Source organism: Pseudonaja textilis, chromosome 16 (genome assembly GCF_049901715.1).
Source record: "Pseudonaja textilis isolate UNSWEBS1 chromosome 16, rPseTex1.2, whole genome shotgun sequence".
NCBI lineage: Eukaryota > Metazoa > Chordata > Lepidosauria > Squamata > Elapidae > Pseudonaja > Pseudonaja textilis.
In genome coordinates, this window is record NC_142005.1 from 9854745 (window position 1) to 9872473 (window position 17729).

At 46.7% G+C, this 17729-nt stretch overlaps 1 protein-coding gene across 7 annotated transcripts in view; it reads left to right on the top strand.

Annotated features, from left to right (window-relative positions):
* The window catches only part of CELF3 (CUGBP Elav-like family member 3), a 30208-nt gene extending 12551 nt beyond the window's left edge, over positions 1-17657 (top strand). For 2 of the 7 annotated variants that reach the window (XM_087914261.1, XM_087914260.1), the window contains exons 3-13: positions 4530-4578; positions 4930-5058; positions 5667-5746; positions 6489-6632; positions 6846-6978; positions 7333-7482; positions 7779-7886; positions 7989-8084; positions 9295-9438; positions 10429-10572; positions 15029-17657. In XM_087914261.1, the coding sequence (XP_087770387.1) occupies positions 4530-4578; positions 4930-5058; positions 5667-5746; positions 6489-6632; positions 6846-6978; positions 7333-7482; positions 7779-7886; positions 7989-8084; positions 9295-9438; positions 10429-10556 (1161 nt within the window). In that variant the 3' untranslated portion in view covers positions 10557-10572; positions 15029-17657. Of the gene's footprint in view, positions 1-4529; positions 4579-4929; positions 5059-5666; positions 5747-6488; positions 6633-6845; positions 6979-7332; positions 7483-7778; positions 7887-7988; positions 8085-9294; positions 9439-10428; positions 10573-11928; positions 12043-15028 lie in introns of all 7 variants that reach the window. The other 5 variants (XR_015739723.1, XR_015739722.1, XR_015739721.1 and 2 more) reach the window with 5 other exon arrangements.
* The last annotated feature ends 72 nt before the right edge of the window (positions 17658-17729 follow it).

Sequence of the window (17729 nt, forward strand, 5' to 3'; positions counted from 1 at the left end):
AGCTGGATTAGGGAAGGGGGCATCCATACCTTCTGATCGTCAGCCCCTCCCTCCCCACGACCCCAGGAGGAGGAGCCGCCATCCAGACGAAAGGAGACGATAAATCCCCGGTGTTCGTTGGTGTTGCAGAAATTTGGGTATCGGAGGGTGGGCTTCTCTGAGGAATGGATGCCAAAAGGGAGCTATTTATTTATTTATTTTTGCTCCTTTTTGGGGGGTGGTGGTGGTGGTGGAGATGTCTGCAGTAGAGCCCCCTTATTCAGGAGAAGTCTACCACTCTGTCTCCCAGGAGGAGTCCTAAGGAGGCAGACCAAGTTTCTCTCTGCAGGCCCGGGGTTTACAAAGTTGTGGAGCTGGAAATAGTTTTGTGTGATGAATTATTTCCCCGCACACCCCTTCTCACTCCCAGAGCTGTCCTTGGTACTGGGGGGTGGCGGGGCGGGTAGTAAAAGCAGAGGGTGGTTTTTGGGGGGAGGGTTGGGGCAGGGGCTGAGTTGGAAAACATTCTCTATTTTTTTTTTCTTTTCTTTTTCAAGTTTTCTGTGGCTGGCTCTCTGGCGGGTTTATTTATTTGTCCTGAATAAATAAATAAATTGCAAAACGAGGCCCCGCTTGCAGTTCTTTCTTTTGTTTTGAAATATAAAATAAATCAATCAAGATTTCTTTTCATTTGGGGGCGGTGTGAAATAAAGGGCCTTTAGGATAGAAGAAAAGAGAATAGAGAATAGAGAATAGAGAATAGAGAATAGAGAATAGAGAATAGAGAATAGAGAATGGAATGGAAGAGAAGAGAAGAGAAGAGAAGAGAAGAGAAGAGAAGAGAAGAGAAGAGAAGAGAAGAGAAGAGAAGAGAAGAGAAGAGAAGAGAAGAGAAGAGAGAATAGGATAAAGAATAATATTGGAGAATGGAATGGAATGGAATGGAATAGAATGGAATGGGATGGAATAGAATAGAATAGAATAGAATAGAATAGAATAGAATAGAATAGAATAGAATAGAATAGAATAGAATAGAAGATAAAGGAAGAAAAGGGAGAAGGGAGGGAGGGAGGGATCGGGAAGGAAGGAAGGATAGAAGGAAGGAAAAGTAAATTAGAAAATAGGAAGACAAGGGAGAAGGAAGGAAGGAAAAAATATAAAGTAGGAAAGAATGGAAGGATTTATGTATGGATGTGCAGATTAAAATTGGTTAAACATGAGCAGAAGGTTGTTTTGCTGTCATTTTAATGAAGAAAGAGAGAGGGAATATGTTAAAAAAAACCCATCAAAAGTCATTTTTTTCCTTTTTTTCCCCCTTTCTCTTTCCCCACTCCTCCTTTCTCTCTAATCTTCCTCTGTATTATCTCTGATGTTATTTTGTGTGTGTATATATATATTTTATTCCCCCCGCCCCCCGCTTTGGCGAAAACCTTTAAGGAACCATCTCACAGGTTCAGTCTCCAGGGCCTGCCCCGATTTAAACTGTGCAGAGATTTAAAAATAAATATATTCCGTGGAAAAAGGCCTCGGAGAGAGAAACGGGAGGAGGAGGAGGAGGAGGGGGGAAGTGTCAAGAGGAGATTCTTTTTTTTAATTTTATTTTTTAATTTTCTGAAATCTGCTCCGGGTTGCTTTGCCAACAACTCAACCTGCCCCCCCCCCGCCTCCCCAGCCCACAAAGGGCCCGTCCTTTATTTGCTCTCCTCTCTTCCCAGCTCCCCCAAATCTGCCTCCCCTTCGCTAAACGCTCCTGGTCATTGTTTATAGAGATAAGTGATGATGTCAGCACGGTTCCCATGGCAACCGGAAGGGATAAAGGAAATGAGTGGGTAGTTGCCATGGAGTATTTTCTCCAGTTGCCATAGAGACCGGGCATTTGCTTCCTGGCTGCTGTTTCAAGCTTCCCCCCCCACCCCCTGCTTCCATTTTTTTTCTTTAAAAAAAAACCACACACGGTCTTTTTTTTTTTTCTCAAATGAAACAGCTTGTCCAAAGTTAAGGACTTTATATAACTTTTCCTGGTTTTCATTTTCCCATGTATGTGCAGATAGATAGAAATAGGAATAGAGATAGCAGTAGAGATAGATATACCGATAGATATACCGATACAGAAGATAGATAGATAGATAGATAGATAGATAGATAGATAGATAGATAGATAGACAGACAGACAGAGAGAGAGAGAGAGAGAGAGAGAGAGAGAGAGAGAGAGAGATAGATAGATAGATAGATAGATAGATAGATAGATAGATAGATAGATAGAGGGAGAGAGAGAGAGAGAGAGAGTAGAGGTATAGAGGTGTGATTTAATAGATTAAGGATGTAGTTTGGGGCAAGGTTGATTCCTGATTTTTCCCTCCTTTTATTTTCAATTTTGCACAAGTGCAACTGGCAAGGTAGCAGTGTTCTTTTTAAAAATGTTTTTTTTTTTAAAAAAGAAAACTATATGCGTCTTTCTGAGCTTGATGGATTCCCCCTTTGCTTAATAAACTCCATTTGGGAAATAAAAGGAAGTAAATTCAGGATTTCCTCCAAGTTCTCTCTCCTCCCTTTCCTTCCTTTCGTGGCTCCTTCTATTTGCAAACTCAGACTTGGTTTTTGTTGTTGTTGGTTGTTGTTGCATGCAAAACAAATCAGAATAAAGCAAGCATAACTCTGTACTTTTTAAAAAGGACAAAACAAGGCAAGCTTTCCTCAAGTTTTATTTTTCCTTCCTGGCTTTGCCTCTGTGTTTATTATCATATTATCATATATGAATGATATTAAGGCAGATATTATGTTTAAAAAGCAGATGAAAGCAAATGGATTTCTCTCTCTTTTCTCTCCTTTGCATGGCGCTGAGTTTTTATAACCACCGTCAAATCTGCAAGCAGAAAGAAAGAGCAAGGAGATTTTAAAACACAAACACACACACACACACACACACACACACACACACACACACACACAATTAAATAAGCTTGCTATTTCTCTGGAAGAATAATCATCACGATGCTAATGCTATCCAGGGAGGGAAAGGCAAAGCAAGGCAAGGCGAAGCCACACTGGTCCCTTTAGCTGCTACGGTTGCTGTGGCAACAGGACATAACTTGGCAACTGGAGGCGGAGAAAGATACAGGCCTCGGGTGCCATGGCAACCCCATCGCCATCCCTGCCTCTTGGGCTGTGATAGGCAGGAGGGTGTTTTGGGGGCATCCTCTCCTGGTTGAAGGAGGAGGCTAGGAAGATTTTTGCACATCTGGTAACAGGAGTTGAACGACGACGTGTCTTTCGGAGTTTGGATGGAGGGTTTTGCAAAAAAAAATAATAATTTCCCACCCTCCAAGCTCAAGGGGGACCCAGGCATGTACAGGATTGGTAGGGATTAAAGTAAACTTTTTTAAAAAAAGAAAAAGGAGGGGAATTTATAGGGGGCCTTTATATCTGTATTTTATTGAAAGGACTATACTGTCTTGTGTTTTCTTCATGACTATAGAATACACTGTAGTATGAATAACAGAATGACAGAGTTGGAAAAGGATAGTAGAAGAATAATAGAATAATAATAATGGAATAGAATAGAAAATAGAATAGAAAATAGAATAGAATAGAATAGAGGATAGAGAATAGAGAATAGAGAATAGAATAGAATAAGGAATATAGAATAGAATGAATAGGATAGAATAGAATAAGAATATAATAGAATTAGAATAGAATTAATAGAATAGAATAGAAAATAGAATAGAAAATAAAATAGAATTAGAATAGAATAGAATAGAATAGAATAGAATAGAATAGAATAGAATAGAATAGGAGTTGGAAGGGACCTTAGAGGTCTTCTAGTCCAACTCCCTCCTTAGGCCAGAAGCCTTACACCACTTCAGACAAAGGGTTGTCCAATCTCTGCTTAAAAAGAACATTGCTATTACATTTACCAATTTAAATTTAAATGACTATCTAGTCTTTCTTATTCTATTCTATTATGTTATTATTTTATTATTATTCTATTCTATTATTATTTTATTCTGTTATTATTATTCTATTTTATTATGTTATTCTATTCTATTCTTTCTTATTCTATTCTGTTATTCTATTCTATTCTTAGAATAGAATAAGCTGGTTTGGATTCTATTCTACTCTATTCCATTCCATTTTTTTATTCCATTTTATTATTTATTAAATTGATTCACTGCTATCTCACTGTTAAAAGCCTAAATGTTAAAAAAAAAATGATTAGCATGAACAATAGTTTTGGGTGGCAGAGATGCTCTCAACTAACCAGCCAGCTGGTGTTGGAAATGTTGAAAAGTGTGGTTCAAAGCCTCCGGAAAGGAACAATTTGGGGTGGTCCTTGTAGTCTTTTGTGTCTATTTTAGCTTCTAAAAATGAAACAAGGGGGAGGCGGAAGCAGCTACCACAAAGGCAAGAAAACAAAAAAAAAAGAACAGGACGCAATCGTTCAGGTCCGCTCTCTTCAATAGTTGCTTTTGAGGCCTGTTCCCAATGGATTGTCTGCAACCCCCAAAGCCCCCTGACATTCTGACCTTAAAATTCATTTCTGATTCTTTCAGATGAACCGACCAATTCAGGTGAAACCTGCGGACAGTGAAAGTAGGGGAGGTATGATTTCCTTCTCTGTGGTTTTTTTTTTGGTGGGGTGGGTGTTGGGGGGGTACGGACAGGCCCAACCCTTTAATTGGGGTTCTGCATTTATCCACAGATTTTAATCTTTGATTTCTGCAGTTCTTCAAACCCCTAAGCTTCGAGATGATTCTGCAAAGTCTGGATTCTTTTCTATTTTATTTTTAATGTTATGTTTCACACCCCGAAATTCCCAGCTGAAAGGTTGGCCTGCGGCTCTGCTGAAGGGTCAGAGGGCCAGTCTGATTTTGCAAAAGGGAGTTTGCCCCCCCTTTTTTAAAAAAAAAAAAACACTTTTTGAGCCACTTCCTGCCTCTTTATGTCTACCAGAAGACAGGAAACTCTTTGTAGGAATGCTGGGAAAACAGCAGACAGACGAAGATGTTCGGAAGATGTTTGAGACTTTCGGGACCATCGATGAATGCACGGTACTCCGAGGTCCGGATGGCACCAGCAAAGGTGAGCTGGCATGGGCGATGCCCGCTGCACAGGGGGGGGCCCCTCTCCTCTGCCCCTGTTTCCAGGTGGAACCAGGGATGTAAACAGTGGTGGGGTTGAAATAATTTAACAACCGGTTCTCTGCCCTAATGACTGGCTGGGTGGGCAAGGCCAGGGAGGGTGACAGGCGGCCCTCGGCCTCCTGCACCCCCCTGGGGGCAAAAATGGGCCATGGAGGGACACGCCACACATCCCTGAGCCCTGTTTGGGGCCTAGTAGGCCTCCTTGCACTTACCTGGGAGACAAAATGAGCTGCATGGGGCCAGCTAACAATTTAACAACCGGTTCAGGTGAACCAGTGTGAACCGGTGGAATCCCACCGTTGGATGTAAAGGAGTGTTTGTCAACTTTGGTATTTGAAGATGGGTGGACTTCAGCCCCCAGAATTCCATGCTTGGCACCTGGGGATTCTGGGATTAGAAGTCCACTCCTCCTCTTTCAGCCAGCAAGGTTGAAAAACACGGGTGGGAAAAGTCGAGGAGAGGGTTCCTTTTCTTTCCGGCTTTGTGAAACCAAAACCTCTCTCCTTTTGGGATTTGTTTCCCATCCCTCCGGTTCTTCTCCATCAGGCTGCGCCTTTGTGAAGTTCCAAATGCATGCAGAGGCCCAGGCCGCCATCAGCACGTTGCACGGGAGCCGTACGTTGCCGGTGAGTCTGCCGCCGGCTGCTTTTTCTGAGAGACGCTTCAGCTGGTTTGGAGTTGGAAAACGCTGCGGGCTACGGAAAGCCAGGGAGGTTTTCCTCCCTGTGGGCTCTGCTGCCCTCCTGTGGCCAGAGCGCTCCATTGCAGCTTCTGAACCCCCAATATAGCCCATCATTGGAGGGAGGGAGGGAGGAAAGGAGGAAGGGAGAAAGGAAAAAAAGGAAAATAAGAAATAGAGGAAAGGAAAGAAAGGGAGGGAGGAAAGAAGGAAGGAAGGAAAGAAGAAGGGAGGGAGGGAGGGAAGAAGGAAAATAAGAAATAGAGGAAAGAAGGAAAGGGAAGAAAGGAAGAGAAGGAGGAAGGAAGGAAGGAAGGAAGGAAGGAAGGAAGGAAGGAAGGAAGGAAGGAAGGAAGGAAGGAAGGAAGGAAGGAAGGAAGGAAGGAAGGAAGAAGGGAGAGAGGAAAGAAGGAAAATAAAAAAATAGAGGAAAGAAAAAAGGGAAGGAAAGAAAGAGATAGGAAGGGAGGAGAGAGAGAAGGGAGGAAGATTAGAAGGAAGGATGGATGGATGGAAGGATGGAAGGAAGGAAAGGAGGAAGAAGGGAGGGAGGAAAGAAGGAAAATAAGAAATAGAGGAAGGAAGGAAAGGGAAGGAAGGAAGGCAGATTCCCCACCTTCCAGAGCCCAGCTTGGGGTCTCTCCTGCCCACCGCTTCTCAACCTTCCCCTCATCTTCCCCCTCCCCCAGGGCGCCTCTTCCAGCCTGGTGGTGAAATTCGCAGACACGGAGAAGGAGCGGGGTCTCCGGAGGATGCAGCAGGTGGCCAACCAGCTCGGCATGTTCAGTCCCATCGCACTGCAGTTTGGAGCGTACAGCGCCTACACTCAGGCAGTAAGCGGGATGGGGGCCCTCCTGCTCCCCCCCCCCAAGAAAATCCCCCCATCCTCCCAGGTGTGGGTCAGGGCAGAAACGCCAGTGGGGGCTGAGCTCAGCCGCCAGCCTGGCTCTGGGGATCCCGGAAGGGCCCTGTGTGTGTGTATGGAGGAGGGGGCAAGGAAATGAGAGGGGGACCCCCCCTTGAGACTCCCCCTCTGCCGCCCGCAGCTGATGCACCAGCAAGCCGCCTTGGTCGCCGCTCACTCGGCCTACCTCAACCCCATGGCGGCCGTGCAGATGCAGCAGATGGCCACCCTGGCCCCCAACGGGCTCATCGCCACCCCCATCACCCCTTCCTCAGGTAAGGAGGGCAGGGGCTCCACCTGGCCCGGCTCTTCCTCGCTCCATCCCCCAGGTTTCTCTCTTCACACACGCACACATCCACACACACAGCTTCTAACATTGGTCCCTTGCTCTGCTCTGGGGGGGGGGGGGCAACAGACCCCCCCCCAAACCTCCTGGGGAAGTGGGTAAGGGGGGTAGGGGGCTCTCGATCTTTGGTGCATTGAGTGGAGCAAAGGAGAGCCCGGTGCAGGGTACACGTCGGGATGCGTTGCAGACCTGGGTTGGGTTGGGGGCTGTGGGAAAGAGACACCCCCCCCCTGCAGCTCCCAAGTGGGTCTCTCTCTCTCTCTTCCTCTCTCTCTCCCCACAGGAAGTAGCACCCCGCCCACCATCGCGGCCACCCCGGTCTCTGCCATCCCGGCCACCCTCAGCGTCAACGGCTACAGCCCCGTCCCCACGCAGAGCACGGGGCAGCCGTCCTCCGAGGGCCTCTACACCAACGGCGTCCACCCCTTCCCAGGTACCCCTGCCCATCCCACCCCTCCGGCCCACTCTTCCTCCCTCTCCCCCGCTCAAAAGGCCTAGCATTTTTTAAGCCAACGGAGGACACAATCTCGGCTAGGAAAACATTGCCGAGTTTAGAACGGTGGGCATAGTTTGAAACTTAAACCCTACCTGTCCGAGCCTCCCTATTCGAAGGTAGTGTACCTGTGAGGCTCAGAAGCCCGGGCTTAGAGAAAAGGCAAAGCTCGTGGTGGGGGCGGGGGAGGGGAGGGCGTGCTCGGACAGGTGGAAACCACCGCAACTCTCTTTAAGTGTGTGTTGTCGTCCCCTCTCCCGCCACCCCCCATGCCACAGCACAGAGCTCGGCCGCCCCCGTGGATCCCTTACAACAGGCCTACGCCGGGATGCAACATTACACAGGTAAGGACAGGTACCCAGGTACACCCTTCAATTCCCCCCCCTTCAGGTCTGGAGACGCCTCCCCCTCCGAAAGCTGACCCCTTCCCACACTTCCTCCCACAGCTGCCTATCCCACCGCCTACGGACTGGTCAGCACCGCCTTTCCCCAGCAGCCCGCTGCCATCATCACCCAGCAGGCGCCCCCCCAGCAGAGAGAAGGTAAAGTTGGGGTCTGGGACGGCCCTCCCGCTCCTCCTCTTCCTCCTTCCCAGATCAAGCCAGCGGTCATCATCCCAGCCGCCCACTGCCTGTGGCAACCAAGAAGCAGGGATGATCCCGTTGGGGCTGTAATACCCTCAGGAACCACTAGAGGGCAGTCAAAAGGGAGGTTTTGCTGCCCCCTGGTGGAGATCTGGATGTTTTTTTTTTTTGCAAAGAGCTGAATGCAGAGTTAAATTTAACACTCACACCTCAATTGGAGGTGTGTGGGTTTTAGTTCCCAGAATTCCCTGGTCAACGTACTGGCTAAGGGGATTCTGGGAGTTGAAGTCCACACACTTCGTCAAGTTGCGAAACTTCTCTAGGGGCGGGGAGTTAGTAGCAATAGTACAATCAATAGTATTTTTTTCTGCAACTATGGTTGCATCACACACCCCAAATTTCCATCTCTTTTACCTGCTGCTTTTCTGCCTCTCACGCAGACAGAAAATTCAGAAACGTTGAGGGTTTTTTTGCACAGTTCGAGCTGCCCCTCCGAAGGCCAACTTCCTCCCCTTGCAAGCAAAAAACAACAACCAGAAGCTACAACCTGGTTTATTTTAAAGGTCTTCTAACCAAAGTTACATCTGGCATTTTCGGGAAAGAAACAGAGGCGAGCAAAACCCCCCAAAATAATGTCACAACAATTTTTGCAACCTGGTTGCGAAAGCCTCCTCGAAGGGTTGGTTGGTGTTGAGCTGAGGATATTTTGCAACCGTCCATCTGTCAGCGTTCCAGAAAACCAACCAATAACTCCAAGACAGACAACGTCTCCAAAGTTATTTTTATCTGAGTAGTAAACAGGCGCATCTGGGGAATCCCGAATTCGAAAGTTTCAGGTTTTCTTGCAATAAGTAAAAAATTTACAAGTCTACCCCCTGCACCCCTTCATCGCATCACATGCCCCAATCACCATCCAGCCCAACTTGACACTTCCCCTCAGCCAGGTGCAAAAACAACATGACCTTGATTTAGAAAAAGAATGCTATTATGTCTAACCATACACGCTCCAAGAAATTCCCCCCTCCCATTTTCCCAGGCTCAAGAATGTAGCACTGTGGAAGCGTCTGGTCTCAATATGGCTTCCAAAGCTGACGGCGTCCTCATATTGTGCTCTTGCCCATCCGTTTCTCCTCCTCCTCCTTCCCGATGATTCGGTTTTCTTTTGCAGGTCCCGAAGGCTGCAACATCTTCATCTACCACTTGCCGCAAGAATTCACCGATTCAGAGATCTTACAGATGTTCCTCCCCTTTGGGAATGTCATTTCGGCCAAAGTTTTCGTCGACCGAGCGACCAATCAGAGTAAATGCTTCGGTGAGGAACGTCTTGGGTCTCCGATGGGTGGTTTGAGCTTAGAAGTCTCCATCGTCTCCACCTCCCTGGGTCCCAAGGAATGGCCATTGAGTGGATTTCTCCAACTTGAAGGGTCTTCCTGCCCCATCTTGGGAAATGCACATAGGGGCCCCTTCTGTACCTCCATTACGGGGTCTCAGCAGGCCCCGGGGACAGGAACGAAACCCCACACCGAACAAACTGTTTGCAAAAGAACCAGTGCTGAAGCACCCTGACCCCGAACAACCCTTTGTCGTTCAAGAGGACACCAGCAACATGGCAGTGGGAGCAGTGCTACTCCAAAGAAACACCCAAGGACACCTACAGCCCTGCGCCTACACCTCCGGCAAGCTCCAGGAAATGCAAGAAATGCCCAAATATAGAGACAAAAAAAAACCTAGCAAGAGGGATGATGAAAGGGTTGTTCGGGGTCAGGATGCTTCAGCAATCGGTCTCATTAAATCATGATTCTCGAGCCCAACTTTCCAAAAACTTCACAGGATTCATTAGAGGCGACATACTGGCACTCAAAAAGACCATAGATGTCAACTAAAAATAATAATAATAATACTCCTTTGGTCTTTTGAGTTGCCAGCAGAAAGAGAGTTGGGAAAGCAGTGCATTCCTTAAATGCTTCAGATAATTGCTAGGCAGCCGAAGCTGTTGGCACACAAGATTATTACTGGAGAGCATGATTGGTAACTCTTGGCTATGGATGTGTCCCAATGGAGAATATACATCCAGGGGCTGGGTCAAGGGGGAATGAATGATGTGTCAGAGTCGGCTGCAACCAGGAAATGCCGACATGGCCACCCCTAATAAACCTTTTTTTTTTTTTACTCCGAGAGATGCGGCTAGAGACTTGTGAGTTGAATGGGGGTGCATGTCAGAGTCTTGACAATAGAATTATGAGTTGACACCTAGCCCTTCTCTTTCTTCCCCTCCCCGCCCCCCCCTCTCTCTCTTCTGCAGGATTTGTAAGTTTTGACAATCCCACCAGCGCGCAAGCCGCCATCCAAGCCATGAACGGCTTCCAGATTGGGATGAAACGGTTGAAGGTTCAGTTGAAACGCCCCAAAGATGCCAACCGGCCGTACTGAGCCCGCTGCCTGCCAGGTGGGTCCTCGGCCGACCGACCAGCTGCGGAAAACTCGAACCCAGGGCTCGGGTGACTTTACAGGTTCTGTATCGAAGGCTCTTTCCTGAACCTGGCTGGTTTCTCAAAATCGACTTGGCATGTCTCGTGGGGGGGGCGGGGGTGTTGGAGACGAGCCAAGTGAGGCCACCCAGTTTCCACCTGCCGTCAAAAATCTCTGGGAATTTCTTCGGCTGTTGGGTTTTTTTTCTGCTGGTTGCTTTAACCGTCTCCTTCCCTTCTTCATTTCTGGAGGAAATATAATTTTGTCCTGGAAAGGATTGAAATTTGCAATGGGGCGGCCTTGGCGTTGTGCTTCTGTGGGTGTATAATTTTCACCCTGTTGCAGCTCCAACAGAGTTGGGCAGCTAGAAATATATATATATATATATATATATATATATATATATATATATATATATATATATATATATATATATATATATATATTATTGAATAATTAGAGGTCCTCGTTTAACGGCGGCCTCATTTTGCAACTGCAGGGTCCTCAAAAGTCACTGAAAGGTCAGCCCCCCAAAATTAGAGGGTGTCTTCTCCTTCTCCTTGTTTTAGCGACTGTTTGGAGCGTCAACAGCCCTAAAAAAAAAAAAAGGTGACTTTTGAGCAGTCCTCACCCTTATGACCGCTGCGGCATCCCGACTCTCACGGGATCAAAATTTAGGCCTTTGGAAATGTATTTATGACGGTTGCAACATCCCGACCAACAGTCAATGGGGGAAGCCAGACCCATTTAACAACTGCGGTGTTTTTGTTTAACAACTGCAGCAGAAATGGTCATAAAACGGCTTAATAGCCACCTTGCTTAAGGGTGGAGATTCTGGCACCCATTGAGGACTTAACGGGGTGGAGATTCTGGCACCTAAATCGAGGACTTCCAGTAGAGCTGGCAAATATCGTTGAGGAGACTTGCGTATCACACTCTGACCTGATGGGGTTTCCTTATATACCCCATTGCAATATTGACCCCCTCTCACCCACCCCCCCAAAATTGGGCAGGGAGGGGCTGACGGTTCAACATGGTCAGCTTCAAATGTTCCTGTCTTGTCTCCCTGCATGTGTAAGTAGCAATGCCATTTTCTTTGGATCAATGTATTTTTTAAAAAAATTAAAAAAAAATCATCTCGTTCGGAAATAAAAAATGAAACTTTTTTAAAAAGAAAAAAAAAAAGAGGGGGGTTGGAGAATGATTCATTTTGTCTAGCAAAAAGACATTTTTTAAAAAAAATTAAAAAAAAGAAAAAGGAAGAAAACCAAATTCCCCCCCTTTTCTCTCTCTGCTGTCCGAAAACTCCGCAATCCCGCCCTCCCTTCGGCAGGGGGCCAATCATATCTTGAGACGACTCTGTTGCTAAGCCACCCTTCGTTGTCGCGGGAGACCTAGCTCCGCCCCCCTTGTAAGTTGCATCTTGTGGAATGAACACAAACTAAAAGTTGGTTGTCTTCTTTTCTCCTTCCTCCTCCTCCTCCTCTTCCTCCTCCTCTTCTTATTCCTCCTTTGGTTTGGAAAGGCCAAATCCGGTGTCGTGTCAATCCGAGTTGCACATTTTTATTTCTTATTTTTTGCATGACGAAATAGCATTTCTTTGGATGTGCTGTGAGTTTCTGGTTTGTAGTTTCTTGTTTGGTGAAGTGCTGTTTCCTCTCTCCTCTTTCTTTTACTCTCTCATTCTCTTTCTTTCTCTTACTCTCTCTCTTTCTCTTTCTTTTACTCTCATTCTCTCCCTTTCTCTTTTTCTTTCTTTTTCTTACTTTTGTTCTCTTTCTCTTCTCTTTCTCTCTCTCTCTCTCTTACTCTCTCTTTTTCTCTCTCTTTTCTTAATCTCGTTTCTCTTTCTCTTTTTTTACTCTCTTTCTCTTTTTTTCTCTCTCTTTTTTCTTTTTCTTACTCTCATTCTCTCTCTCTTTCTTTCTCCCCCCCTCTCGTTCTCTTTCTTTCTCTCTCTCTCTCTGCCTCCTGACAAAGCATGCACGCAGGCAAAACTTGCGACACACATGCGCCCAGAAGTTCTATGACAACTTGCCGTGGGAAAACTTGCTTATATATAAAAAAGATAAATACTGGAATTGACTCTATAAAGAAAGGACGCCAAAGGAGGGACAAAACAAATCCTAAATGACAAAAATAAAAACAATTTTTTAAGATTCTTTTTTTTTCCAAATAATTCAATGTAATGGTGCAATTGTCCTGCGGCGAGTTGACCTCCTTGCAGAAACAAAGACAGCTTGATTCCCCCTTGCAGATGAATTCGGTGCAAATTGCATCTGTCAAATATTGAAAAATATATATGTGTGTGTGTGTATACATATATACCCAACATCCCTCCCCTTCCTTCCTCTGCACTTCAGGTCTTCTCACCGTGTGAACCCCATTGTTGTCACTGTCCACCCACCCGGGCTGTGCTTTTTCTGCCGTTTTCTTGCCTGTGCCGTGTTTTGCTCGTCTGGATGTGGTAGTTCATTTGTTCTGACGCATCGGTTCTGTGATGCTCTGTGACGATACGTGCAAATCTCCGGCAGCTTTTCCGTGTCCGCCCCTCTCTTCCCAGCCCTGCCACCTCCTCCTCCTGCCTTTGGCTCCACCAAGCTCCTTTGGGGTGGGGGATTCGGGGGTCCTACGTTCCAAATTCAGGCTGTTTGATCGTGGAGAGACGGACTTGGGAAAAGATTCCTGCTGGTTCCCACGACCAGAAAGAAGCCACTAACGGTGGAATTTCTAAATTGAATGGACCGAGTCGTTGTTGCCGTGAGTGGATTGAATGCTTCTCGGCCAATTTCAAAGAGAAGCGGGGAAGAGACAACCCCACCCCCCAAAAAAAGTCAGCCTTCAAAAGGGTCTTTTCAGAAAGCAAAGATTCTGGTTTAAAGGCCGGACAGCTGCGAAGGGTGTGAGCTTGATTTCTGTGCAAGTGGGATGGCTAAAACCGAGTTCCTGCTCCACATTAAAAGGCCCACTGGCCCAGGATTGGAGAACGCAAAGAAGGTCGTGTTTTTGACCCACCAGGTTGCAACCATCTCCGGGATGGAACTTCTCAAGGCGGACACGGTCCTTCTCCCCTTGGTGGGACAAGGGAGGGACCCCAATTCTGGGGGAGCTCAGCTTGCAATTTCTTCTCCCCCTACCCGTCTTCCCCAGTTTTGTCTCCATCTATCCCTTTCTCTTTCTCTATTCTTTCTCTCCATCTTTCTCTCTCTCTCTGTCTCTCGTCTATTCCTTTCTCTCTCTCTTTCTCTCTGTCTCTTTTGTCTCTATCCTTTTCTCTCTCTCTGTCTCTGTCTCTTTTGTCTCTATCCTTTTCTCTCTCTCTCTCTCTTGATCTCTTTCTCTTCGTCTCTGTCTCTCTCTCTCTGTCTCTTTTGTCTCCATCTATCCCTTTCTCTTTCTCTCTGTTTCTATTCTCTCTCTCCATCCCTTTCTCTGTCTCTTGTCTCCACCTATTCCTTTCTCTTTCTCTCTCTCTCTCTCTCTCCCATCTCTTTCTGTCTCTCGATCTCTTTCTCTCTCTCTCTTTGTCTTTCTCTCTGTGTCCTCCTTGCTCCGGTTCGTTGTCATCGTTGTCATTGTGGTCATCGTTGTGGGTCTCTCCTGTGTCTCGTTCCTCTCTGTGTTTGTCGGCCTGTGTGTCTGTGTGTGCGTTTGTGTTTGTGGTCACATGGCATAGTCTGGATGAGGAGCTCCACAAGGCAGTTCTCGGGAAGCGTGGTGGCTTTGAGCCCGGACTCTGCTCCCGGGGGTTGGGGGGTGGAGGGGGGCTGTCTAGCATCCCACCCACCCATTTTGTGCAGGGTGTTTTGTTTTGTTTGTTTGTTTGCAATATTTTCTGACGGCCGGGAAGCCCAAAGGTTATTAAGACTCCGTCTCTCTTCCCGTTCACAAGTCCTAGCCGGGATGACAGTTGAGGTAGATAGAATAAATGCGGATGGATTTCACCCCCCAAACCTTAGTTTATTTAAGGAAAACAGGCCAAACCAAGCAACCTTTGAACCTTCCTTGCACCCAGGATAAATTCAACCAGGTGTCCTGAGCAATGGCTGGTTCTCTGCCATCTTGGTTCTCTTTTTTGGGCATCCTTAGGGGGAGGCCAAGATAGTTTCTCTTGACACGGTCCTTGCATTTGGAGGCCTGGCTGCTGGGATCTTGGGTGGGGGGACTGGCAAAAAATAATTAAAAAGGGGAGACCCATGGATTTTGGAGGAGAAGAGGGAGACAATTGACAGCAAGGTTTTGGCCTGGAGATGCTCCTCTGGGGAAAGACACAGAAAGGAAGGAGGAGGTGGATTTGGGAGACAAGATCCCAGCTAGACTGGCCTCCCTGCACGTCCTTTGGCCTCCGCTCCCTCCCAGTCTCTGTGATCCAGTGGAAAAGCCAAGAAGAGCAAAGATCTAAGGTAGCTTCCGTTCTCTTGTCTCCCCTCCAGGTCTGGAGTTCAAAGCAGAAGCCATCTCCGCTTCACCTTTGTCGCCCTCTCTCCAACGGCCCCATTTCCTTCTTCTCTCTGCTCTTCTTCTTCCTCATCCATCCCCTAGCAAAACGGCTTCTTCCGGCCATCGGTTGCTTTCCTCGTTGACTTGACCCCGTTGGCCATCGAGACTTCTTCAAGGACGGAATCCCACCGGAACAGCTTCTTCTCCTGCTGCCTCCTCTCCGGCGCGAAATCCATGCCTCTCTCTCCTTTAGGTCCAACCAAGGAATGCCAGATTGGGGAGGGGAGGAAGAGCTGCCTCAAGAAGGTCCGTCCTTGGTCAACGGTGGAACGATGGAGCGTGGAGACTTGGGAAGAAGTAGGACATCGATTTTTGGATGGATTTGAGATGGACTTACTCGAGACGGGTGGATTCAAGATCGGAAGGCAGCCACTTTTTTGGGGTGGGGGGGCTCATCCTCACAGCATCTTCCCCCCCCTCCCCACTTTCCCCAACTCACAGCATCTTCTTGAAGGCATTGGGGAAGGTTGGGTTGACGTCAACGGTCCAAGCCAAAATTCAGCTACCTCTAACTTTGTACGTCTCAACCACGCGGTGGTCCTTGCAAAAGAGGGGGAACAAACCCCCCGCTCTCCAGATGCTACCAAGACGCCTCCCTGAGTCTCCCTCACCCTAAGCCACGCTAGCCAGAGTCGATGGGCATTGTAGTCCCAGAGGTTTGAGAAAACTGCAGGTTTCCCGACCAGTTTTCTAAGCTCCCTGAGACGGATCGTTCAAAGGATAAGTTGACGGTTGCCAAAGAGGAATTTCCCCCAAATAACTAGAGAAGGAAATTTCTCCCCCCTCAACTCCTCACAAAAGGAAGTGGAGGAATGTTGAATATTCGTTGCTAATAATGTCAATAATGTTTGACATTAATTGCCTATTTTTTACCCCCGCAACCCCCTTATCGGATTCTTTTCTGGATTCGGAGCATGCTTGCTTCCAAAATTTTGGAAAAAGACGAGTTTTGGAAGTTTGAAACGATTATTTTTTTCCTCTGCTGCAGAGAAGTGATGGAGATGAAGGTCAGGGGACCATGCAGGGATGCAACCTCCTCAGTTGGGTGGGGCGGGGGGGGAAGCTTTGAAATTCAAACCACGACGGCTTTGTTCTAAAAGTTAGTTTCCTGCAGTGAGCAAAGAGGCAAACAAGCTTCCGATTAAACCAAGGTTTCTCAACCGTAACAAGTGGACGATGGGTGGACTACTACTCCCAGGATTCCCCAGCCAGTGGGGAATTCTGGGAGTGGTAGTCCACCCATCTTCAAGCTTGCCAAGATTGCATCCAAATTAGTTTTCTTTCTAATGGCCTTTGAGGGGGAAATTGAAAACTGGGTAGGGGTCCCAACGGGGTTGAAACGGCTCGTGATTTTTGGAGGAAAACCATCCATCCTCTTTTTTCCCCCCCTTCGTATGGACGGACGGATGCTTCTTTTTTTTCAAAATAAAACAAAATAAAAAATAAAAAAAACCAAAGGGAAGGAGGAGGAAGAGGAGGAAAAACGAAGAGGAAGGGGGAAGTGAAGTCCCATCCATAATGTGAAAGCCGACCGAAGATCAGGGCTCCGTTGTAAAACTTAAGACAAAACTCCAGATACGTTAAGACGGATCACGCCGGGTTGCCGGTCCATTCCAGAAGACCCTCTTTTGGGGGGGAGGGGGTCTCCATTGCATCATGACCTGACTCTCTCCCCCCTCCCTTCTTCTTGACCGCCTAATCGACAACTCTCTTTACGCAGCCCCCCCCCCCAAAAAACTCTGCTCCCCACTTTCTGGAATCGCTTGGCGTGTGTATAAAACGATCTCCAAGGAGCTCGGATTTCTGGTCCCTCCCGGGGAAGCGAGCTTCACCTGCGTGTTTCTGCCGGCAACGTTTCTCTTTTTAACGCCTCCGAAACGCGGAAAGGACCCACCTTTAAAAAAAAGAAAGAAAGAAAGAAAGAAAGAAAGGGGGGAAAAAACCGCCAGAAAGAGCAGGAAAAAAAAAAATGTTTACAGTCTCTTTTGCTGATCCAGTAATTGTAAATAATTCCATTGAGATTTAGCAGCAATTAATATTTTTGGGAGGGGAGAAAACTAAGTTTCGATCCTTCGGTCTTCTTGTTTTTGATCTTAGAACAGTTTCAGAACTTTCTTTTCTTTTTCATTCTTCCTCTTTCTCTCTCTCTCTCTCTGTCTCTCTCTTATTTTTTCTTTCTTTTTTCTGTCTCTTTTTCTTTCTTTCTTTCTTTCTTTCTCTTTCTTTCTTTCTTTCTTTCTTTCTTTCTTTCTTTCTTTCTTTCTTTCTCTCTCTCTTTCTCTCTCTCTCTTGTTGGGTCTCCCTGTTCTTTTCCCCTCCTCTTCCTTCCTTCGATTATTTCACTTTGGGGGGGGGCTGGGTAGTGGGTTTAATAGTGATTTTGTTTAGAAGGACCAAGGGAAGAAGGGGTTCAAAGAAGTGGGGGGGGGAAAGGGGGGGTGAACGGTGATTTTCAGACAATATCAAGGCTTAAATTATTGATTATTTATTGCTGTTTACTTTGAATAATTTATTTTTCTCTTCGTTTCAATAAAATAAGCAAAAAACTAGAATGAAATGACACACTTTGGCTTGTAAGAGTGATATGCTGAGGATATGCTAAGAATATATGTGTGTGTGTGTGTGTGTGTGTGT